Source organism: Pelophylax lessonae (genome assembly GCF_965119305.1).
Source record: "Pelophylax lessonae genome assembly, chromosome: 5".
In the NCBI taxonomy this organism is placed as follows: Eukaryota; Metazoa; Chordata; class Amphibia; order Anura; family Ranidae; genus Pelophylax; species Pelophylax lessonae.
In genome coordinates, this window is record NC_138772.1 from 103,427,251 (window position 1) to 103,453,130 (window position 25,880).

At 39.3% G+C, this 25,880-nt stretch overlaps 1 protein-coding gene across 1 annotated transcript; it reads left to right on the forward strand.

The window, feature by feature from the left end:
• Positions 1 to 1,004: 1,004 nt before the first annotated feature.
• MNX1 (motor neuron and pancreas homeobox 1) lies at positions 1,005 to 25,880 on the forward strand (the record flags this gene model as incomplete). The annotated part of the gene is made up of 3 exons (XM_082257795.1): positions 1,005 to 1,530; positions 5,524 to 5,684; positions 25,521 to 25,880. The coding sequence occupies exons 1-3, from the start codon at positions 1,050 to 1,052 to the stop codon at positions 25,878 to 25,880; spliced, it is 1,002 nt and encodes a 333-aa protein (XP_082113921.1). The 5' UTR covers positions 1,005 to 1,049.

Consider the following 25,880-nt stretch of genomic DNA (forward strand, 5'->3'; position numbering starts at 1 on the left):
CAGTGCCAGCAATCAGTGTGCTCCCCTCCACAGTGCCAACAATCAGTGTGCTCCCCTCCACAGTGCCAACAATCAGTGTGCTCCCCTCCACAGTGCCAGCAATCAGTGTGCTCCCCTCCACAGTGCCAACAATCAGTGTGCTCCCCTCCACAGTGCCAACAATCAGTGTGCTCCCCTCCACAGTGCCAGCAATCAGTGTGCTACCCTCCACAGTGCCAGCAATCAGTGTGCTACCCTCCACAGTGCCAGCTGTGCCACCTTTTGCATTGCTTTATTACTAAGCTTTGTGTTCTACAAGACCATCATCTATCTTTCTTTCTTTCTTGCTTTCTTTCATTCTTTCTTTCTTTCTTACTTTTTTTCTTTCCTTCTTTCTTTCTTCTTTTTTTTTTTTTTGTCCAAGATAAATATAATTTAAACGAAAACAAAGATCTTGTATACTGTATACAACAGACAGAGGATCAGCCTCCTCAGTACATCTATCTATCTATCTATCTATCTATCTATCTATCTATCTATCTATCTATCTATCTATCTATCTATCTATCTATCTATCTATCTATCTATCTATCTATCTATCTATCTATCTATCTATCTATCTATCTATCTGTCCTTAGGTGTCTTATTCTATTAATAATTGTATGTTGGGGGGGGGGGGCTTCTGTTGATTGTACCACGTGACAGGGGCCCCTGGCTGCCCCTCTCTTCTCTCCTTCTCCATTCATTGACAGGAGGGGATGTGAATAGTGACCACAGCGCCCCGCCCAGCAGTCTGTGTCCACCAATCAGACATCGGGCTGGAGGTGACCAATAGCCAGGCCAGCCGGGCCTTGAAGTGTGGAGAGTCATGCAGTAGCCGGGGACACCTGTCTGCATTGGCTGTGTCTGCTCACCTGGCCGGGCTGTGGACTGTGCTGTGTGTCTGTCTGTGTCGGTGTGTCGGTCGGAGTGTGTGCTCAGCTCTCCGGACCGGACTGTGCTGCGTGTCGGTGTGTTGGTGTGTCGGTCGGTCGGTCGGTCGGGGTGTCTGCTCCCATCCAGTAGGATTGATGGAAAAGTCGAAGAATTTCCGGATCGATGCTCTGCTGGCCATAGAGCCCCCCAAGGCTCAGACGTCCCCCCTGGCTCTGGTCACCTCGTTATCCTCGTCCTCGGGCAGTCCTCCCTCTGATCACCCCGACATGAGGACGGAGACCCCATCCCCCCCCAGGACTTGTGGACTGGTCCCCAAACCTGGCTTCCTGAGCAGCCACCAGCACCCCGGCTCCATGATGAGCATACACCCCCCAGGAGGAGCGGGGATCCCCCCTCAGGCTTTCTATGGACACCCCGTCTACAGCTACTCAGCAGCGGCAGCCCTGGCAGCGGGGCAGCACCCTGCCCTGTCCTACCCCTACCCCCAGATCCAGGGGGCCCATCATGGCCACCCTATGGACCCCATCAAGATTAGTGCTGGCACCTTCCAGCTGGACCAATGGCTCCGAGCCTCCACCGCAGGCATGATGCTGCCCAAGATGGCAGACTTCAACTGTGAGTACCCCAATGTTGTCACTGGTGTCACTGCAGGGAGGGGGAGCAGCTAATCCAGTGATGGAGAAGGTGACAGGGTTCTGGTCTAAGCCATGAATGCCACTATGCCATTCACCACCTATGATTGCGAAACTGCCAAAATTGTCACCAGTGTCACTACAGGGGAGGGGGAGCAGCCAAGTCAGGGATGGCGAAAGTGACAAGTCTAAACCATGAATGCCACCATGCCATCCACCACCTATTACTGATGGCAAATCTGACAATTTATAGAGAGAGACCTAAAATGTGATGGATTGGATATTAAAGAAGGGGCTCAACCCTCCAATGAGGGTATTAATATACAGAGAAATACACCTTATATTATTATTACTTTTATATAAAACAGACACTAATGTCCAACAACCAAAACTACATAGGATTTAAAAAAATAACCAAAATTCGATTTCTGTATATTGTTAGATGACTAGAAAATGGAAATAGGGAGGAATAATAATTTATTAAAGGAGTCAAAAATCATCATGAAATACATTGTGCGAGTATTCACTTCAATCATGCAACAAAATCAGCAAATTCTTGTTTTCTCATTTCTTTATAGAAATAGGAATGGATAACTGAAGTCAATATTCATACACTTATTTTTTAAAAAAAGTATGTGTGTATATATATATATATATATATATATATATATATATATATATATATAATGTTCACAGTATTTTAAGAACAGGTACAAATACATTTGGGTTTATTTACTTTACTAATATATATATATACACACACATATATTACATATATTACTTTATTGTTAAATCTATTATAATAACAGCTATAAATTAATACATTACAGCTCAGCATAATGAAATACATTCTGGCTGCCATATACAGTTTAGCGTGTATAGTTACTATATCAATATAATTTAATTGGTTAATATATTATGAACATATCATCAGTTGTCCAGTGTTTTGCGTTTATATTCTTTTGCTTTTTAATGTCACATGCTTATGTTTGTATATCTACTATCGATAGATAATTATTTTATTATGTGATAGATAGATAGATAGATAGATAGATAGATAGATAGATAGATAGATAGATAGATAGATAGTGACGTAATAAAACACAATGAAGACTGTTTCATTACGTCTGACGTCATTCCTGTAGATTTCAGGGACTTTTTGGTGATGTTGTAGCTAAACTGAGAATTCCTTTTTGGACAGGCTTCCTCTGTCCCTTCTATTTAGCAGCCTATAAGAGGCCATTTAGCGCTGTCTGTCAGCTGGTAATGTTTGTACTGGGAGATGTCACCAAGGTGAGAGATTCTGAAGACAGGCCAGTCATGTACGGTTCCCCTACAACCCATTCCCCTCCAGTATGACATCCTACCCCTGACCACAAGACCAGTCCAGCTTTCTAGTGGTCGGAGGGGGTCACCACCTAGGCTGGGTCACCATAGGACTGAGCACATTACACACTATAGATGGAGCCATTGATGTGTGCTGCTCCTAGAGATGGACGTCCCCTTTAAATGTCTTTTGTATTGTGAATGGGGGACTTGTTAAAAAAAAAAAAAAAAAGGTTCCTATTTAATAATACACGGCTAACTGTGTAATCATATAGGGGTGCTCTCTGATTAATACATCAATGATTATGTGATTATTGGGTTCTTAGTTTAAAACCTAGTTAATGATGACAATGGGGTCTTATTTTATCAATAAATAGATAACTGTTTATAATATTGGCTCGGGTTGTATTAATAAAATGATAAATAGATGGAAATATGAGTTCCTGTGTCATTTACATAAGGATAATATGATTATATAGGTTCTTTCTTTATTAATATAACTATGATGGCACAGGTTCGATCTTATTATAAGTATGATGATTTGGGTTCTTATTTTATTAATATAAGGATAATTATATGATATGGGTTCCTATTTAATTAATAAAACCGGGTTCGATGTGGGTGGAGATAACTTTTGTGAGCATAAAGGATCGTATTTTAATACCTGGATAATTATGTGATAGTAAATATGAATATTAACACAGGGATATCTGGGTGATGTAGGTTCTTTTTTTTTTTTTTTTTATTATTTTTTAATTTTTTTACTACTTATGTGTATAATTTGATTCTTCTTTCATAAATATATGGATAACTGTGTAGTAAAGACTTCCAGGCTGTGGATACAACAAAATGCATTATAAGCCTTGTTTGAAATAAAGGGAATTTTCTGAGTTTTATCCCTCTGTTCCTAATCTGATAGTGTAACACTCTGTGGGAAGAATAATTCCTTCAGCAATCCAGTAACAGTGTGTACATTTATGTGTATATAATATATACATATATATTGTGTATAAACATATATCTGTCTCTTCTATTGACCCGTAGGGAGGCCTAATGATGGAACATTACCGCAGACCACCCGACTGCCTATTGCAGTGCTGTGTATCATTCCCAATGTGACACTTTAGTCTATTGCTTTTAATTAAAGCTGTAATGTATTAAGGCAACTAAACGGGGGGTGTGGGCAATCGAAATAGATAATTAGTCTGCCCTAGAAATAATTTAAAACAACTATTATATATTTAGTTGCTTTATTTTAAATCGGTTATCAAAATGAGGTGCTGAAAATTATAAGAGATAATAGACTTCCTTAAAATACATTTAAAATTATTAAACACATTTCAATGTATTTTGCTATATTTATTATTTTTCTTTATTTTAAATAAAAATTTACGCCATTTAAAAAAAATCATATTCCTGTACAATGAATAGAGATTAGAGATGTGGTATTTGTACTATGTTGTATTAGGATGTGCTCATTATTGCCCCCCCCCCCCCCCCCCCCATGTCATTTGTGCTGTCCCTTTACCAGGGCAGATATTTGCAGTGATGAGATAAGTTCGGGCTATCTGCAGAAGAATCCAAGGATCCTTGTTAAAACAAACACCCTGTTTATCAGATAAAGGGAATTACATCTTACAACAAGGCTCTAGTACTTATCAGGCCGATTACAAATCAAAGCCCCCGTCACATTGCTCCTTTCATGTTCTATAACTGCCCGCAGACACATTCCAGCCGGCGGTACTCCCAGCGCTGCGCAAACGCCGCCAAAGTCCCCCCGGCTCAGTACAGTGCAGTCCTGCGTGTGTACTACACCAGGCAACCACACACATCTCTCAATATATATATATATATATATATATATATATATATATATATATATATACATATAAATACACACACACATACATATATATATATATATATATATATATATATATATATATATATACATATAAATACACACACATACATATATATATATATATATATAGTGATTTTAAATATTATCCTCGATTTGAATTGTTTTTTTTATTAATACAGTAGATGTTAGAATAGTAGTTAGTGTTAGAATAAGAAATTTAGTAATATATTAAGAACATTATTATAACAGTATGCAAACAGAAACTTGAATAAGTTAGACCAGATAATGTTTTGCCTTATTTCAACACTGATAAGTAATATGTCACATTTTTTTTATTATTATTACTACTGTTATGTTAGTATTAATAATATTCACTGTATTCTTTTTTCTTCTTGGTATTAATATTTTTAATAAATAATAATAAATGATGTAGCAGTAGTAGTATTGTTGCTGTTATTATTATTTTTGTTATTGTTATTAGTAGTATTGCTATAATTATTTTTTTTATTTAGATTATCATTAGTGTTGTTGTTATTATTATTAATATTAATAACAATATTATTAATATTACTACTATTATTACCACAATTGTTATTCATATTATTATCATTATTATCATAAGTAGTAGTAGTGGCACTATTACTGCTGTTATTATTAGCATTATGATGATGATTAATATTATTCTTACTGCTGTTGTTGTTATTATTATGAAATATTATTGTTGCCATTCTTGCAGTTTTTGCTCTTCTTGCTCTCATCTCCTTCTGTGTGTTTGTTGCCCCGCAGCCCAGGCTCAGTCCAATCTGCTGGGGAAGTGCAGAAGACCGAGGACAGCCTTCACCAGCCAGCAATTGTTAGAGTTGGAACACCAGTTCAAGCTGAACAAATACCTCTCCAGACCGAAACGTTTCGAGGTGGCCACATCGTTGATGCTCACAGAGACCCAGGTACTTCCAGAATGGCTGGCATGAATCCATTGTGTGTTGCTTAGCTGGAGTGCTCAATGTTAATGAATCGCCTCCTTTTCACCAGTTATATATTAGGTCAGTGTAATATATATATATATATATATATATATATATATATATATATATATAGTAATCCTATGTGTAATTCCCTATGTAATGTATACATCCACAGTATAATATATACAGTGCAATCCCCAATGTAATATATAAAGGGTAATCCTCAAGGATTTACTATAGAAGATGCACATTTTACTTGCAGTATATAAAACAGAAGAGGCGAGCTTGTGTTATATGCTGTTATATTAAACATATGTGGCCGCCTTTCCTTGGCTTCAGAACTGTCCCTGAAATTTGAAGGTCCATTAAATTACAATTGGTATATTATTCTGATTTATTTAGGAATTGCTCTATCTAAACACCTATCAGTGAATATTCTTGTTACTTTTCGTCAGCAGAAAGGACCATGCAAAATGATTGCATGGTCCTGAAAACTGTGGATGGGAGCAGAGTCTGTTACCTGGGCATGCTGAGCTTTGTAGTTGCCCACCTCTAGTTGAGTCTGTAAACATCAGCTAATAGGGGTTAATTTATGAAAATTCTGAGGATAGTGGAGCAGTTGCTCATAGAAACCTACTAGATATTACTTATATATCCTAAATAGGAAGACTGTCTGGTTGCCAATAGGCTACATTACCTGTGCTTGGGGTTTCCATAAATCAGTGTGGCAGATAGAGCAAATGTATGGAGCTGGGTGACATATGGTGGGGATATTAATATAAAGGTCTGGATGTAGAGATAATAATATAGCAGTACAGAAAACAGTAGACTGATTTACAAACACTGAAGCTTATTTAATAGACATACTGTAATCTGATTGGTTACTGTGGGCAGTTGATGCAGTTTTGCTTCAGTTTTCTTTGCTGCAGCACACATGCGGTGAGACAATATTGCTATTATGGGAGAGATGTACTAAGGGGGGCATTTTTATCCCAGTCAATAAAACACAGATTTCCCCTGAGCTGGCTGTTGGAAATGATGAAGATAAAGGATCTTTTGGTAAATCAGACCAGTTTAACAATTATTGAAGGTGTCATTGGAATGTATAGAGGTGAGCTGAACTGAGTCCAGAAAAGGTTCAGCAGTATAATATCTGATCTACGACCAGAATGACTTACCTGATAACATATCTATTACACCGTCTGTCTATAGAACTATCAGCATATGACTAGGTGAGCTAGTTGGACTACAGGTGGAGCCATGTCTTTGGTGAGCACCATCACAGGTGGTAGCAATCCTTAGGAGGGTTCCATTGCCTAAAATACAGGTGGAACTATTACTTGAATTCGATTTTTTTGTATTTATTAGAATACAGGCAGCTTCATTCCTTGGGATAAATAAAAAGGTGAAGCTATTACTTGAAAATATTAGACTACAGGTAGATCCATGCCTTAGGAGATCTAAGGTAATGGTGGAGTTATTACTTGAAAGTATTAGGCTACAGGTAGATCCATGCCTTAGGAGATATAAGGTAATGGTGGAGTTATTACTTGGAAGATTAGAGTACAGGTAGATCCATGATTTTAGAAAACTTTAGAGTTGGAGCAATTCCTTGGGCGAGCTGCATTACAGATAGAGCCATTAGCTAGTAAAGTTAGATTACAGGTGGAGGCATTTCTCCGAGCTAGGATTCCAATCTCCTTTATTATACAGTATATTTTATATCCAGTCCAGGGCAGTGTACCAGACCCCTTTATCACATTCATTTCATTTTCCATCACATTGTGTATATTATGTGAACAGCTGCTGGGTACATCAGATCACACCTGGAGGATGGAGCTTTACATGGACTCCCTTTGTTCTTGGCTGCCTGGAGTTAGTGCTGCCCAAATACATAGAGCCACCTATCACCCCTTCACACCACAATATATAGTATGTATACTCAATGGAAGAGTAGTGGTGATCAGTGGGAGCCTCCTACATAAGGACTAAAGAGTGAAAATATAGGGTTTGGTTGCACACAGACACTTTCCCTTGGATCAATTTACTGCAAACACAGGAGCTTAGTGGCGGATTTACTAATAAATCAGCAGAAGTCGTCACTTCTTATCGAGAACTACAGAATGATTAGCCTTTATGCTGTAAGGATCTAGGAGTTGGCATTGTTAAGTGGTTTGGCAAAAGATATTAGGCAGGGCTGACACCAATTAGTTCACAAAAATGCTGGGTATTAGCCCACGACAGGGCTGATTGCATTTCTGGCAGATCAACAGGTATTTTTCTGTACTTGAACGATCTTTAATATGATACAACTTGGGGAAATGTATAGGTACTGCAGAGATGCACTGCATATGCTTTTATTTTATTTTGCCTTGACCTATGCTTTATTAAACTGGTGATCTACTTAGCTAGTAAGGTGAAGGCGATTGAACATGTAAGTTCACTTGCCTGGTTAATATCGGCAAAGGGGAATACTGTGTTACTTTAGGTTGATAAACACAGAGATATGGTTTACCAAACCTGGAGAGTGCAAAATCTGGTGTAGCTGTGCATGGTTGCCAACCGATTCTAACATCAACTTGTTCAAGTAAATCCCATGCACAGTGCATTATTATTGTTTATTTATTTTTTATTGGAACACTTTAATGATGACAAAAATATCAAATTGCTAAATAAGGGACAATACTCAGTCAATAAGATGTTGATTGCAAATATCCAATCAGAAATAAACTTTGACTGTATTGATTGCTATATGCATCAACACCTTATTTTAATTGGTCAGGGCTATGACTCTAAATAGTTATTGCTGGTTGTATTATTGTATCTTTTTTTATTTGCTCTTACCTAGAGATATATCACAAGGCAGTACAGATCTTGTTCCATGTATTATTTGCACATGCTAGATACATTAATACATACCAGTGTGTGCAGCGCTTGCATGCTTGTGATGTGACATCCCTCCATGCAGCAGTGAACCGTTAATAATAATTATAACAATGAGCCCAGTTCTTATAGCTGTGTGTTGTCCATAATAATACAAATGTTCACAATTCGGACTGTCAGGCTTCTTGTTTGTTAAGAAGGCGGCAAGATCTCCATGGATGGGAGTTGGGAAATGACAACCCAACCTCCTAGTGTGAAGATCGGAGGATTTGGGAGTCTGGGGAACCTTTTCTTACATTTGTCTGTTGCAAGGATTGTGTGTCATTTGCATTGTATGAAATTGGAAGATCTTTTATCAACATTGTATCAAACATTAGTCAAGTTACAGATATCATTTAAAATAGGATACAATAGGATACAGAGAGAAACAAATATATTACACAGTGTGGAGTTGATTTACTAAAACTGGAGAGTGCACAATCTGATGCAGCTGTGCAAGGCAGCCAATCAGCTTCTAACTTCAGCTTGTTCAAATAAACTTTGCCCAAAAAAAAAAAAAAAAAGGGAAAAAAACTCGAAGCTGATTGGTTTCCATGCAGAGCTGCATTCGATTTTGCACTCTCTAGTTTTAGGTAATGAACCCATTTGTTTCTGAGGCTGTTCCTAAATTTACTATTGTCTGAAATCCCAAAGACATTGTCACCATGGTTTCTGAAAAGTCACTGTCCTGCCTATTAGAACTCACTACGTCAGCAGAGCCATAACACATGACAACCAATCAGATTTGGACTCCTTATAGAGCAGTTTAATGGTCAGTGTTGTGCACTTTCCCTTGGATTGGGAATAATGTGGTTTGCAGGGCAATGTGTGCAGGTAACATGTTCTCTGTATAGACTCCAAGAAGTGATATTCTATATATATATATATATATATATATATATATATATATATATATATATAATATATATATACACAAGAAAGGTGAAAGAAACTACAAGGAAAGCAAAATTCTCCTATAACAGGGAAATCTGCTTTTTTCATGTTCTGTGTTTTAGAATAAGTTACTGTGAAATATCTGCCTGCTATCACTGCTACCTAGGGGCTGTTCTAGGCTTTGTCCCTGGAATTTGTTTGCCTGGAGATATCCCTCCTTCCCCTGAATTCCCATGTTCTGCAGTTTTAAATTTGAGTTTACGTTTTTTTTTTTTTTTTAGAAACATTTAGAGGCCATTTACATTTGTGTGGCACAATAATTGTATGTGCCTTAACCAGTGTTAATTTAAATTTACTTTTAGTCATAGTCTTTTGACTAAATGCCATTTTAGTTATAGTCATATTTTAGTCTATTGACTAAAATGCTAATTTAGTTTTAGTCTCATTTTAGCAATCTGAATGGTTTTAGTTTTAGTCATATTTTAGTTGACTAAAATCTCCAGTACATTTTAGTTGAATAAAATCTCACATTTTAGTCAACTACAAATCGAATGGGTTTAGATAAATTGTAATACATTATTTAAACATTTCTCCAGAATTTACAAACCAATTATATATTCCTGGAGTAAAAATCTTATAATATGTTATCATTTATGGTATTAGGATTTAAACATGCACTACAGACACAGATTTAGCAATTGTGATATTGGTGTCCTTTTATGAACGGGTGAATTTTTTTCTCCACTGGCTTCTCTACAGTTCTCCGGGGAAAGTGATCACATCTGGCACCCATTTTATGAATCGGAGAACTTCAGTTCGCCCAGGGTGATCAGAGGAGAACGGTTTTCTCGGAGATCTGTGTAGAAGTCAATGGGGCGTCTGTAATCTCGTGAGACAAAGCGAGATTACAGTAGTATGAAAATCCCTGGCACGCTTTAACAAGCAGAGATAAATTATCACTGCTGAGTACACGAGGTTAATAAATAATAATCCCCTTACATAAATATATATATATATACACTGAATACACACACACATACATTGTATATATATATACACATTAAATAGATATCTACATGTATGTGTATATATATATATACATGTATATATATACATAAATATGGCAGGGGGACATGATTACTGTGTTGGGGGGTCTGAACGAGGAAGAAGGAAGTCCATAATCTTCCTTTTTCCCCCTCAGTTCTCCCCCGATTCTGTCTTCACTCCCCGCTTAACAAGCTCCAGGCTGGTGAACCCGGGAGTGTGAATTCTGGCCCAGATCGCCAGTGAAGTTCGGGGATCGCAGCTTCATAGTCTGGCTGTTTCTGTGTCAGTCAATGACAGATTCCTGTGTGAAGAAATGATCAGCGGAGAACATGTTCTCCCCCGATCATTTCTGTTTCATAAACTGAGAATGATCGGAAATGAGCTGTGATCAGCAGGATCACTGCTCATCTCCGTTTCATAAAAGGACACCATAATGTCTTAGAATCTCCCAACATTATATATATATATATATTTTTTTATAGCCTAGAGAATAAAACGGAGATTGTTGCAATACTTTATGTCACACCGTATTTGCGCAGCGGTCTTACAAACACAATTTTTTTGGAGCTTTTATGGAACATTTTTTTGAATTAAAAAATAGGAAAACAGTAAAGTTAGCCCAAATTGTTTCTATAATATGAAAGATAATGTTAGGCCGAGTAAATAGATACCCAACATGTCATCCTTCAAATTGCATATGCTCGTGGAATGGCGACAAACATTGGTACTAAAAAATCTCCATAGGCGACGCTTTAAAAATTTCTACAGGCTACCAGTTTAGAGTTACAGAGGAGGTCCAGGGCAAGAATTATTGCTCTCTAACGATCGCCGCAATACCTCACATGTGTGGTTTGAACACCATTTACATATGTGGGCGCAACTTGTGTATGCATTCGCTTCTGCGCGCAAGCTCGGAGGGATGGGGCGCTTTAAATGATTTATTTTTTCTTATTTTTTTACCTTTTATTTTTTCTTTTTACACTGTCCCTTCAAAAAAATATTTTTTTTGTAAACATCACTTGTAATATAATTAAGCAAGACAGATCCTCTTTAATGTGAGATCTGGGGTCAGAAAGACCTCAGATCTCACATCTACACTTAAAAGCAAGAAAAAAAAAAATCTTTTTTTTTCAGCATGAAAAGAAATGGGCCCTTTAAGGCTGTAGGAAGAAAGCAACTTATGACATCGCTCTAGTCCTCCAAGGCCATAGAGTCAAGTGGGGGCCATCTTGCCCTCACTTGACTTCCTGCCTAGGACCTGAAAGGACCGGGTCGTTTTCCTTGCTACCAATTGCTCCAGTAAGTGGGGAAAACAACTGGGAAGTGGTGGGGGGGCACCCCTCCAGCCGCCCATAAAAATGATCCCGTGGCGAATCAGCCGCTGGGACCACTTTTATGTGAAAGAGGACCACCCGCCCTGTGAGAATATACTGGGGTTATGGCAGCAGATAGCCACTGGTATTTAATGTCAAAGTAGCGTAAAACTGTGACAGGCGGTCCGGAAGTGGTAATTGTTTCTCCTTCAGCAGCTCAGTAGATACCCCTTACTTATTCTTATAGAGTAGTGCAATACATGTTTACACTTTAATGTGCTATTATTACAGGCTCTGGATGGAGAAAATGGCCAGCAGAGAAGTGTTAATTTTGATGTCAATTTTTGATTTAGTTTAAGTCTTTTTCCTAAAATGTCATTTTAGTTTTAGTCGTATTTTAGTCATCTGAATTGTTTTCGTTTTAGTCCTATTTTAGTCAAATAAAATAGTGTTAATTTAGTAGACGAAAAATATTTTAGTTGACGAAATTAACACTGGCGTTAAGTCAAGTCAAGTCACATACATTGCATCAAGGTGACCTATTGAAATCAATGGGCTTCAAATGCACCAACACACCCAAAAATTGGACATGTTACAAAATCTTTGCCATAAGCACAATGGTTTGCAGTGCATTGTAACACATATGTACTTTCTAATGCTTTGGGCTAATATTCATGCTTGAGGTGTTTGTCGCAGTATTTGTGCACTTGCCACAAAAACAACTTTTTGTGATGCTTTTTTTTTCATTTGCATTGACTTTCAGATTTTAAGGACAAGATTAAAAATGTACAGTATCACATTGCATCAATTCATGTCAAAACGTATAGATGTAAATCTGCCCATATAATAAAATCTAATTGGAAATATCCGTAGTCTTCTGTATTCTGTATCAGCACTAGAAATAGAAGCTTAGTTGGATTTTCTATGGTCATTTATTGTTTCGATAAATCTGCCTTGGCCAGAGAAACAATGATGTGGCCACTGAACATCCTTCTAGACAGTTCCTACAGACATACATTTGGGAAGGGCCCATATGCATGTCTGTGCCCATGGAGAAGGGAAGGGGTGCTTAGTAAATACACCCTGTGCCTACCTCATTCATGAGAATAACAATAGTAATAATTTGCTGGGTAAAATAAAATTGACTATCTCTTCCCTATGTAATGCTTGGGAAGGAGAGGTTTGGCGCAGTTGGGCATTGTCTACAGACATAGAGTTGGGTGAGCACTGGGTAAGCATGGTCCGTACCAGTGTCAGAGTAACCTGGAGATAAAAGAAGAGAAAAACACAGCGCCTTCTAAGTGCAGCAGGAAAGAAATTGAATATAAATGTGATAAAAACGTACTCACAAGGGTAAGCTTGATAAAAAGCTTTTAAAATAAATGTGGACGTCTTTGCATCTCAGTCCTGGTGGTCCTGGATGGCGGTGTCCTTGCTTGCTGACACAGTGAGGGGATTGCTGGGAGGTAGTCCAAGGCTTCCCTGGTTCGTGGAACGCAGGGGAACAACTCCAACAGGCTGTGACGTCACTTCCTGGTCACGAGGCACAGGCGTAAATGGCGACACATGCGCTCCTTCTTCAGGCCAATGTAACCTGGAAACTCTTACTTGTAGTCACTGACTTTGCCTGTGATTGGAGGTGTTCTTGGCTGCCTTTCCCTCATTTCAATCTGTAAAATTTGGTATTTAACATTTACAGCAGTAGAGTGTTGTACCATTAGCCATCCACTTCTGGACCGGAAGGTTTTACCCCCTTAATAACCAGGCCATGTTTTGCAATACGGCACTGCATTATTTTAACTGACAATTGTGCGGTCGTGCGACGTTGTACCCTAATAAAATTGATGTCCTTTTTTCCCCCACAAATAGAGCTTTCTTTCAGTGGTATTTGATCACCTCTGCAATTTTTATTTTTTGCGCCATAAACAAAAAAAGAGCGACAATTCTGAAAAAAAAAAAACACAATATTTTTTACTTTCTGTTTTAAAACATTCCCAATAAACAAAATTAATATATATTTTTTTCATCATTTTAGGCCAGTTTGTATTCTGCTACATATTTTTTGTTAAAAAAAAATCCCAATAGTGTATATTGATTGGTTTGCGCAAAAGTTATCGCGTCTAAAAACTAGGGGAAAGATTTATGTCATTTTCATTTATTTTTTTCTCTAGTAATGGCGGCGATCAGTGACTTTTAGTGGGACTGCGACATTGCGGTGGACAGATCGGACACCTAACTGACATTTTTGCCACTTTTGGGGGGACCAGTGACGTAACTACAGTAATCAGTGCTAAAAATGTGCACTGTTACTGTACTAATGCCACTGGCAGGGAAGGGGGTTTACACCAGGGGCGATCAAAGGGTTAAACATGTCCCTAGGGGGTGCTTTCTAACTGTGTGGGGGATGGGCTTGCTGGATGAACACAGAGACCTGTGTTCCTTAATAGGAGGAACACAGGATCCCTATGTTCATTACTGACAGAACAGCGATATGCCGTGTTTACATCGGCAGACTGCCGTTCTGTCTCCATGGGGAGTGATCACCGGTGCCTGGTGGACATCGTGGCCGCCGGACCCACTGATTGGCTCCCCCTGTGGCTAATCGGCGTGTGCGCGCGCATGTCCCCACTAGCTGTCTCGCGAAATGACATACAGGTAAGTTTTTCGCGGGACAGAGGCGACCTACAGCAGTATAAGTACAGCGGCTGATCGGCAAGTGGTTAATGCAGAAAGTTTACTTCAAGCAGTAATAAAACCAAAACCAAACATTAGTTAACTTTATCAGTCCTTAATGTGGTGGTTGTATTAGTTTCCTTTTTTATAGTTCTCTTTCTTTATCATAAGCTGGTGATCTGACCAGTAACAAACTTCCTATCATAGTGCTCTTTCACACTGGCAGTAACGTTTTTAACCTCTAAAAAGTGATCTATGATGAAAAACTTTTCCTAGCCTCTGTTGCTAATCCAGTAAATTACATTTTATGCAAATTACAGTGGGATTTCTGCAAGGAGTGTTTAACCAGTCTTAAGCAGAGTGAACACTATAGGAAAATCGGGCGAATGATCATCCGATTTTCCTAGTTGTTTCATAGCAAATCAGAACCAATGAACAAAAATTCTCATACGACAAAAGCTTTTTTTTTGTTGTTGTTTATTGTTTCTGATCATGCGCAGTCTTTCTTTTCTGATTTTTCTTGTACAAAAATGGTACAAAAAGGGTACACATTAAACGAAAATCGTTAGTTTTTTCCCGTAATGAGAAAATTTTTGTTCCTTCGAGAATTTTCTTACGAAAATTCTGAATCGGCTGTCGAAAGTTCTGTACACACTATACGAAAATCGTACGAAAATCGTACGAAAATGCTTTGGATGAAAATATTCGCCCGATTTTCTTATAGTGTGTACGAGCCTTTACCCTTCTGATCATTGGAATACACAGGGGTTGATTTATTTAAACCGGAGAGTGCAAAACCTAAGGCCCCTTTCACACATGCTGTCCGTTTGTCCGTTTTTCATCCATCCGTTGGCAGATGAAAAACGGACATCAATGTATCTCTATGTAAAAATGGATGACAACGGATGATCATCAGTTAACATCCGTTTTCATTCACTTCCGTCAATGTCCGTTTTATTGAACGGATGAATGCCCTATTTTTCATCCGTCAAAAAAACGGATCGGACTAAAAACGGATGACAACGGATGAAAAACGGATGACAACGGATGAAAAACTGATAACAACTGACGAAAAACGGATAGCAACTGACGAAAAACTGATGAAAAATGGATGAAAAACGGATGGAAAACTGATACATTTTGACGTGGCTGAACTTATGAACTGAATGGACCGTATGTGTGAAAGGGGCCTAATGCATCTTTAATCTTAATTGAACAAGCTCAGGTTAGAAGCTCATTGGCTACCATGCACAGCTGCACCAGATTTTGCACTCTCCAGTTTTAGTACATCAACCCAACTGTGCGGGGTTTATGGAGCATTTATTCAGGTTCCACTGGGTGTCAGTAATTTTTGTAGGACAATAGAAGAAGTCAGAGCTTTGCAGGAGCAGGGGTCATAGTGGAATGCAGTTCTTTCCAATGGGTGTCAAACTGGCTACACTCATTCCAATCTGATTGTACACAATTTCCTTTACAATTATAGTATGCCACACACACTGTAAAATGTCTGGGTGAACATTGCATTTCATTTTTATCCAGTTAAGTAACATTTAGTTACTGGTCAAGAATAAGCCTCTTGAAGATGTACCAATAGGGGTTGATTTACTAAAACTGGAGAGGGCAAAATTTGGTGCAGCTGTGCACGGTAGCCAATCAGCTTTCTTTTTTTTTTTTGCAAAGCTCAATTGAACAAGCTGAAGTTAGAAGCTGGTTGGCTACCACGCAGAGCTGCACCAGATTTTGCTCTCTCCAGTTTTAGTAAATCAACCCCATAATGTAGTAATGGCAGACAGCATCCAATAGCAGTATTCACTAAGATGACACCAGTAAAGTAAGCTGTGTGTTGGCTGCTATGGGTCATAGCACCAATTTACAGATATACAGTAAACCCCCGCTCCATCGCGGTTCAGTTTTTGCGGTCCCGGTATATTGCGTTTTTTTCTGTAGTGTTATTTTACTATATAAATCATTGAAAATTAAATATTTTTGTGTTTTCCATAGCTCTTGCTCTGTCTCTCAGCATCTTTTATGTGTTTAAATGAGTTTCTATTGTTTTAGAGCCCATTCAGACTAGCGCGACACGACTTTGGGGGGTGACCTGTGAAGTCGCGTGCACCGATGTGCACCACGACTTCGGCGCGACTTGCAGAGACTTCACATAATGGAAGTCTATGCAAGTACCTCCAGGTCGCCCCAAAGTAGTACAAGACCCTTTTTCTAAGTCGGAGCGACTTGTGTCGCTCCTATTAGAACAGGTCCTGTACTACTCAATGGACCGCGACATACCGCGACCTGTCAGGCTGACAAGTCGCCTGACAAGTCGCGCTAATGTGAATGGGCTCTTAAAAGTGTGTTTAAAGACCTTAAAATGTTTTTAAAAGTACAGTGACGGTAAAAAAACATGCCTACAGTGTATTTTAATAGGGTTTTTCTATTTCGCGGATTTTCACTCTTCGCGGGTGCGTCCGGAACGTAACCCCCGCAATGGAGGGGGGTTTACTGTATTTACATGGAAATAGATATACATACATATACATTGCATAAACTGATCTCCAAAGTACAAATCCTCCCAGCCGCCACCCTGTCTTTTGCAGAGGACTTTCTCTTCTAAATTAAAAAAAAAAAAAAAAAAAACTCTGGCATAATTAGCTGAGTTTGGGCTCTTTCACACGGGCGGTCCGATCAGATCTGCCTGTCAGTTTTTTAGGCGGATCTGATCGGATCCTCCATGCAGCTCTATGGGGCAGCGGGTGTCAGCGGAGACACCTCCGCTGACACCCGCTGCCATCCGCATCCGATCCTGTGCGTAAAATCTGGACGGATGGAAACCCTATTTTTCCATCTGTTCAGTAATCGGAGCGGAGCGGATCTGATGAGAGCGGACAAGTGGTCCGCTCTCCTCCGATCCCCCATAGAGGGCAGCGGGTGCTGAGACACCTCCCTCTCCGCTCTGCAAGCGGAGACGGAGCTGTCATCCGCCCGGCTCAGCGGGGATCGCGGATCGATCCCTGCTGAGCAACACGGATCTGCCTACAGAGCGGACCGTGTGAAAGAGCCCTAAAACACTTCTGTTTGGTTGGTAATATCTCTCATTCTGAGAACTAGGTATTTAAACAAAGGTGCCAAAACCAATGATTTTCCACTGCTGACTATTCATAAACAACTTAGTCATGCTGAAGCCGTTTCTACCTTGATTTAGTCATGCCAAGAAAATGTTGAGCTTGCTTTGAAAAGGATTGGTTTTCTTTAACCTTCCTAGCGGTATTCCCGAGTGTGACTCGGGGTAAGATTTTAGTGCCAAAAGCGGTAACCCCGAGTCACACTCGGGGTAGCGCTAGGAAGATCGCTGGATGCTGGAGGAGGTTTTACTTACCTTTTCTCCGGGATCCAGCGATGTCTGCGAGCGGTGTGCGGCGGCGGAGCTTCCTCCCGATCGTCTGCGAGCCCCGGCTTCCGTCTCCGGCGACGTGACGTCCGCCGGGGGATGGAACCGGCGGCAAATTCGAATGTAAAATGCACCAAACACACTGATATCGTTCAAAATAAAATAAAATTACATTACATTACCCCCCAGTGCCCTTTCCTGCAGTTTTACTGTACTTTTTATGTAAATATATGTATATATATATATATATATACATATATATACAGTATATATATATATATACATATATATACAGTATATATATATATATACGTATATATATACACATATACATATATATATATATATATATATATATATATATATATATATATATATATACACACACACACACATATTATATATATATATATATATACATATATATGTATATATATATATATATATATATATATATATATATACACACGTATATATATATATATATATATATACACACGTAATTCTTGTGAATGAGCAGCCCAAACCAACTGTATACATTATATATATATATATATATATATATATATATATATATATATATATATACGTATATATATATATATATAATATATGTATACATAATATATGTATACATACATATATATATATATATATATATATATATATATATAATATGTATAATAAATGTATACAGTTGGTTTGGGCTGCTCATTCACAAGAATTACATGCTTTCAGCACCTAAAATAATGGTACCGCTTTCAGCACCTAAAATCCAAAAGAATCATACCGCCAGGGAGGTTAAAAACTGTAGTACAATGCAGAAAATGTGTTTATTGATTTTGATCCCCAGACGTACGTTGTTAAACCTGAACTGTATGGTTCAGTGATGTAACAAATACTAGTTTTTGACTACATTTTGTCACTCATTTATTATTACATTTATTATTATGAGTCTTTCATTGACCAAGCTGGCCAGACAGAGCCGTGTTCAACCCAGCCGAGAGGTAATATCAAAGACCATTCACTCTGGTTCAAGTGACAGTTATGAACCCGGCTTCAATAAAACAGTCACACTAGGCCGGAGTCCAAGCCTTGGAGTTTTAGTAGCTCAGAACGGCCATTGCCAAATCCTTTCTCTGCCTCACACCAGATGTTCTTACAGTACGGTCATCAACCTTGACTACATTTCACCCAAATGTTACAGCATGATTAACGTTTGGAAAGAATTATCCTACAGATAGCATTATTGTTGTCAAACCCCATAGCTCTGTATGCATGAGCTTATTTGATTCATTTACTGTATCTGTGTATATATATGTATGTATGTATGTATATATATATATTTTTTTTTTCTTTTTTTTTTAAATCTTTTTTTAAAGTGGTAGTATACTCCGCTTTTTAACTTTTACCTACAGGTAAGCCTATTATAAGGCTACCTGTAGGTAAAATGAATATCTCCTAAACCTTCACGGTTTAGGAGATATTCACCCTGCATGCAGCTGCTGACACCAGCGGTGCACCTTCAGAGCTCCTTGTCGGAAAGTGAACACCAGCACGCATGCACGGGAGTGACGTCAACGCGGCTCCAGCCACTCACAGCGCCGGAGCCGCCAAACTCGGAAGAGACGCCAAGGGAACATGACAGCTCTCTTAGCAGTGTCTGGGCGACCGTGTGGGGGCTTCGTTCTAAGGTAAGTTTTTCATAATGTTCTATTATGTGATGCATACTAGCACATTATGCCATTTTTTTGCAGGGTTTTTTTTGTATTTTTTTTTTTTTTGTACTCAGGGGATACTACTGCTTTAAAGCTGTACATCAAGCAGATATAAAAACCCTCTTATTTGATTATTTACTAAAACTACTTACATGCACCTTAACCTTCCTAGCGGTATTCCCGAGTGTGGCTCAGGGTTAAATTTCAGTGCCAAAAGCGGTAACTCCGAGCCACACTCGGGGTACTGCTAGGAAGATCGCTGGATCCTGGAAGAGATGGTACTCACCTTGTCCCCGGGATCCAGTGATGTATCCCGGCGGTGTGCGGCGGCGGATCTTCCTCCCGATGCTCTCTGTGCCCCGGCTTCCGTCTCCTGCGATGTGACGCCTGCAGGGGGGTGGAACTGGCAGCAAATTCAAAAGTAAAAGTAAAACGCAGCAAACACACTGATACATTGCAAAATAAAATAAATTCACATTAGTTTGCCCCCCAGTGCCCTTTCCTGCAGTTTTACTGTTTTTATGTATATATATATATACATATATATATATATGTATATATATATATACATATATATATGTATATATATATATATATACATACATACTTTAACTTATTTATAGTTATTTATTATATCATAATTTATGATTTTGTGTTTCAAAATTTATCATACCCGAGATGTTATAGAGAAGAATGCACAGTAAAAAAAAATCATAAGTAGATAATTGGTTTGGGCTGCTCATTCTTAAGAATTACATGCAAAATAATTGTACCGCTTTCAGCACCTAAAATCGAAAAACAATCATACCGCCAGGGAGGTTAAAAGCCTATACACGCAATCTTAAAATCAACAAAAAATACAGCTTTTGAAGCGATAATACAATAATTGGATCATTAGAACACAGTTCTCGAGAGCCAATCACGGCAGTTCATCCGATATTATCGGATTGAACAAGCATGGAAATTTTTCCCGTACGATCCCAGGTCGTACGATTTTCGTTAATCAGTACAGTTGTTGTTCGAAAACACAATACAAATACGCTACAACACATTACACTTCCGATTTTTTATTCTGTCGTACGAGAATTTTCGGAACTTTATTAAACTCTTCATGTTAAATATGCAACTAGCAGGCAAAAAAAATGGATGATCTGTCATCCAGTTTTTGGATCGCATGTACAGGGCTTAATATTAAATTTGTGAAAGAACGTTACTTTCTTCTAGGTATCAATTCTTGCCATGCTCTATACATTAGAACCCAGATTGGGAGAGGGGGAGGCAGCTCTATGGGCCAATCAGGTGTTATGAATTTGCAAAGTACAGGGGGAGCAGCTGATTGATTCCTTCAGTTTGTTGCTTCCAGTTCAGTGTCTCCTTACAGGTTGGGCACAGGAAGGTAACAAAGCTTAACAAAGCTTAACTGCAGTAGTATAAAGTCAGGTCACTATTCTTGCTCTGCTGTCTGGCAGGTCTGTATAAGTCCCAAGACTAGTTGGATGAAAATGCAGATCTTTGGCCAGGTAAAGCATTTCCAATATAGGTATTTCAGATTGGTATTTATTCGCCAGGAGTTCAGCTTTAATCTCTGGAGCTTCGGAAGATTTTACCCACTTCATGACCAGGCCATTTTTTGCTATTCGGCACTGAGCTAATTTAACTGGCGATCATGCAACGCTGTTCCCAAATTAAATTTATATAATCCCCCCCCCCCCCCACAAATAGAGCTTTCTTCTGGTGGGATTTTTTTTTTTTTAATTTATATCTTTTTTGGTGATTTTTTATATATACATACATTTCAAACAAACATTGTCATGATCTGACCAAACCCCACCCCCTTACCTCCCCCTCCCTCCTCCCCCCAATTAAACAAAAAAAAAAACAGAAAAAGAAACAAAAAAAAGAAACAAAAAAGAAAGTTTTTATACTTTTATGCACTCATTCCCAACATTTCTTTGTATGAAGATGTATTCCATACTATATTACCGTACGCCAGAAGGGGTATGGGGACCGCCCCCCCCGCAGCCTGGACCAGGCTCCGCCCAGGGTGACCCTCTCTTAAACTCCCTTTAAGAAGCATTGGCTTCCAAGTATTGCACCCAGGGTCATCATCTCAACTTAACTTGATCCTCTGAATTTCCCAATATGGCGGACAGTTCTTCCATCTTAAAAATCTCGTTGACCTTCCCACACCACAACTCGTAAGTTGGGATCACTGTCTGTTTCCAGAAAATAGGTATGCATGCCCTTGCTGCATTCAACAGACGCAGAGTCAGGGACTTCCTGTAGCTCCGCACTGAGCTTCCTGTCAAATGCAGCAAGCACAACGCGGGGGTCCTCTAGTATATCCACGTTGGCTATATGTTTTATAGCCACTGCTATCTTATTCCAAAATGGCCGCACTCTTTTACATCCCCAAAAAATATGTACCATATTTCCGTCCTCCAATCCACACCGCCAGCATTTTCCTGAGACCGCCTCTTTTATTCTGTGTAATAGTAATGGAACTCTATACCATCTGGTTAGAATTTTTTACCCTGTCTCTTGGATCTTACAATCTAGTGACGATTGGTGAACTAATCTCAGGATCTTATTTATCTGCTCTTTTGACCACACGGTATTTAACTCCTGCTCCCATTTTTGGATAATCGGCAATTGTTGGTCTCCCTCATCTTCTGACAATTGTGTATAGAACCTTGAGATCAAATGGCCCGTCGCGTTACCTGTTCTACACATATTTTCCAGATCCGTTAGCTCTCGTGGTGCATACCCTTTCTGCCGAACTGATCTAATATAATTATACAACTGATAAAGGCTGAAATAATCTAGCGATTCTCCTGCACCTGTCCTAAGTTCTTCTAGGGAGGGCATAGGCCCATTTTGCCATATATCACCTAGGCGCCTTTTACCATTCTGAGCCCACCTACGGAGTCTGGCATTTATACACCCCGGGGGAAAATCCGGGTTCCCCAAGATCGGTGTCATCGGAGATATACCCGGGGCTACCCTCCAATGCGACTGAATTCTCTTCGTTTCTTTTATAGTCGCTCCCACTGTAGGATGTTTGAGAATAGCGTCTTTTGATTCGAACACCGACCATGGGGCTGGGGGGGTTAGCTGACCTGTTTCCTCATTCTCTAAATCCACCCATCGTTTGGTAAGTTTATTGCAGTGCCAGTCTACCACCCTTACTATATGGACCGCCCTGTAATATCTCAGGATATCTGGTAATCCCATCCCACCTCTTACTTTGGGTAAGGCCAACGTCTGCATCTTAATTCTCGGGGATTTGTTTGCCCAAATATAGGCGCGGAGTATGCCCTTGATTGATTGAAAGAATTCTTTTGGAACTGCTATTGGAATTGTCTGCATTAAATACAAAATACGGGGTAACACATTAATTTTAATAACGCTACAGCGCCCAAACCACGTCACTGCCAACAGCTGCCATATTCTAAGATCTGCTTTAATCTTTCCTACAAGTGGAAGGTAATTCTTTCTATAGAGATCCGCGGGATCTGCCGTTAACTGTATCCCTAAGTATTTCAGCGTATCTGAGGCCCATTGAAACGGGAACGCTGTTCGAAGTGCTCTCTTCTTCTGGTGGGATTTAATCACCACTGGGTTTTTAATTTTTTTTGTGCTATAAACAAAAATGAGCCTAAATTTAGAAAAAAATAAAAAAATAATATTATTTACTTTTACTTTCTGTTATAAAATACATCCGGACGTACACAAATATGCAGCCTCTCGGTGCCTGGTGCTTGGCATCAAGGGGCCACATATTTGTGTAAAATGCTGCCCAAATAACTGTGCCAAGACAGCGTGCGTGCTGCGCACTCCCAAAACAGTTACCGGCGCCTAACCAAAAGCAAGCAGCGATCAGGAGTTTTCAGACTATGTTACCGCCCTGACACCAGTCATGTGCTCTTAAACCACGCCGTGCCTCCCAGTGTCATAAACCTCTTAAAGGGCTGTGAGGCGCCAGCGTGAAAAGTTAAAACATCTAATTTCTTCATATATTTAGGCCAAAATGAATTCTGTTACATTTTTTGGTAAAAAAAAAACAATAAGTGTATATTGATTGGTTTGCGTGAACATTATAGCGTCCACAAACTATGAGATATATACTGGTATATTTATTTATCTACTTTATACTTGTAATGGCGGTGATTAGTGACTTATAGAGGGACAGCGGGAAATCTGACACTAACTAACACTTTGTGGGAACTGGCTAACTACCACTGAGATCTCCAGTGACACTAATACAGTGATCAGTGCTAATAATATACACTGACACTGTACTAATGTCACTGTCTGGAAAGGTGTTAACATCTGGGGCATTTAAAGGGTTACATTTGTGCCTACTAAGCAAAGTGGTGGGTTTTTATTCCCTGCTTTGCAGGAAAACAAAAACCAGCACATCGTCTCTGTCAGAAGAGAGATTTGTGTTGCGTACATACACATAGCTCCTTCCTGTCACTCCCTCTGATGATCGTCAGGTTCCGGCCATAAATCATTAGCCAGGAACCGCTGTTTGGCATGTGCTGGAGCCAGTGACAGCACAGCCAAGCGGGCATGTGCATGTGCCCCCCTTACCCGGAAATGCAGAATCACACATATATATATATATATATATATATATATATATATATATATATATGTCATTCTGCACAATCTGTAAAACTACAGTGCACAGTAGTTAAAGCAGAAAAAAAGCAGAGCGAAATATACTTAAAATGCCCCCTCCTATTAACTACCCTGCCTAACCTGTATGAAAAAGATGTGTGTACTTACCTTTTTTTAATCTTCTCCAGTTTGGTCACGTGATCCCACAGCTCTGGCTCTCCTGTGTCAGTGAGCGGCTGCTGCAGGGGAAAGGAGGGAGCACCAACAACAGCTAGGCTATGGGGGCCTTTGGGTGATGTCACAGCTCCCAGAGTTTCAGCCTCAGTAAGCTATATGAACATTCTAACCATTTACCTAACCAACCTTTTAACCAAACCCTTAAAAAAATGAATCAGTATGACAGCCAAACAACTAGCATTGTCAGAAGGAGATTGGCAGTGTTATTCTACATATCTCTCTCAATACAGGGTTCCTTTAATGTTTTTAAAACCCTAAAATAATTTATGTATAGTGCTGTAGTCATGTTAAATGCTGCACCTTTGGCTCAGAGTGCAAGGTATAGCAATTGTACTTTACTATTGGACTAAAACTCTCTCAGGACTAAACTCTCTCAATCAACATTATCTATTTTAAACCTTATGCTGCTAGCATTAGTAAATATATAGGAAGGTATTTACCTGTTGTAAACATTTTTTTTACATTCGTTCAGTTGCTTCCTGGTTTTCGGGCCTAGTCAAATGATATCATGCATCCCATTAATATTCAAGAAGGGAGGAGGGGTTTTCTTGGCTAAGCACACCCTCCTGTCTGTATACCTGAGCTAAGGGTAGATGGATTCTAGGAAGTACGTGCTACATGAATCATGTGCCCTTACTCAAGATGGCGGCAGCTTGAACGGCTTAGGGGGCATTTTTCAAAGTGATTTCTCAACAAAATAAAGCATAGAGACATGGATGGATGGGGAGGGGTTGCTTAGAATAATAAAAATAATAAAATTGCGTTTTTGGTTTGTGGTGATCAGATGCAGTATAGTTCTACTTTAAAGTAAATCTAATGAAAATACATTGTAATTTCATTTTAGCTGCAAATAACTGGTGAATACTTCCCATAGTTGAAATATAAATCATAAAAGCCTACAGCATTTGCACAATCACCATCCATACTGGTTTTGGATGGTTGCCTATGTAATAGGTGGTGGCTCTTTTGTTCCATTGATAACCATTTCCACTTTTCCCAACAGGTAAAAATCTGGTTCCAGAACAGACGTATGAAGTGGAAGAGAAGCAAGAAGGCCAAGGAGCAGGCTGTCCAAGATGCAGAGAAACAACATAGAGGAAACAAGGGCAACTGTGAGGACAAGTGCCAAGAAGACAATCAGGAGGAGAAGAGCCCATCCTACCACAATCACTCCAGAGGAGAATCACTTAAAAAAACAGGCAGCCGCCTTCCTAGGGACTATACAGACAGTGAAGAGGAGGAGGACCGAGAGGAGGATGAGGATGACGAGCATCAAGATGATAAGCACTTCTATCACCATTCGACTGACTGTACATCTGAGGAGGAGGACAACAGCCAACAGCAGAGCAATCAGCTACACTGA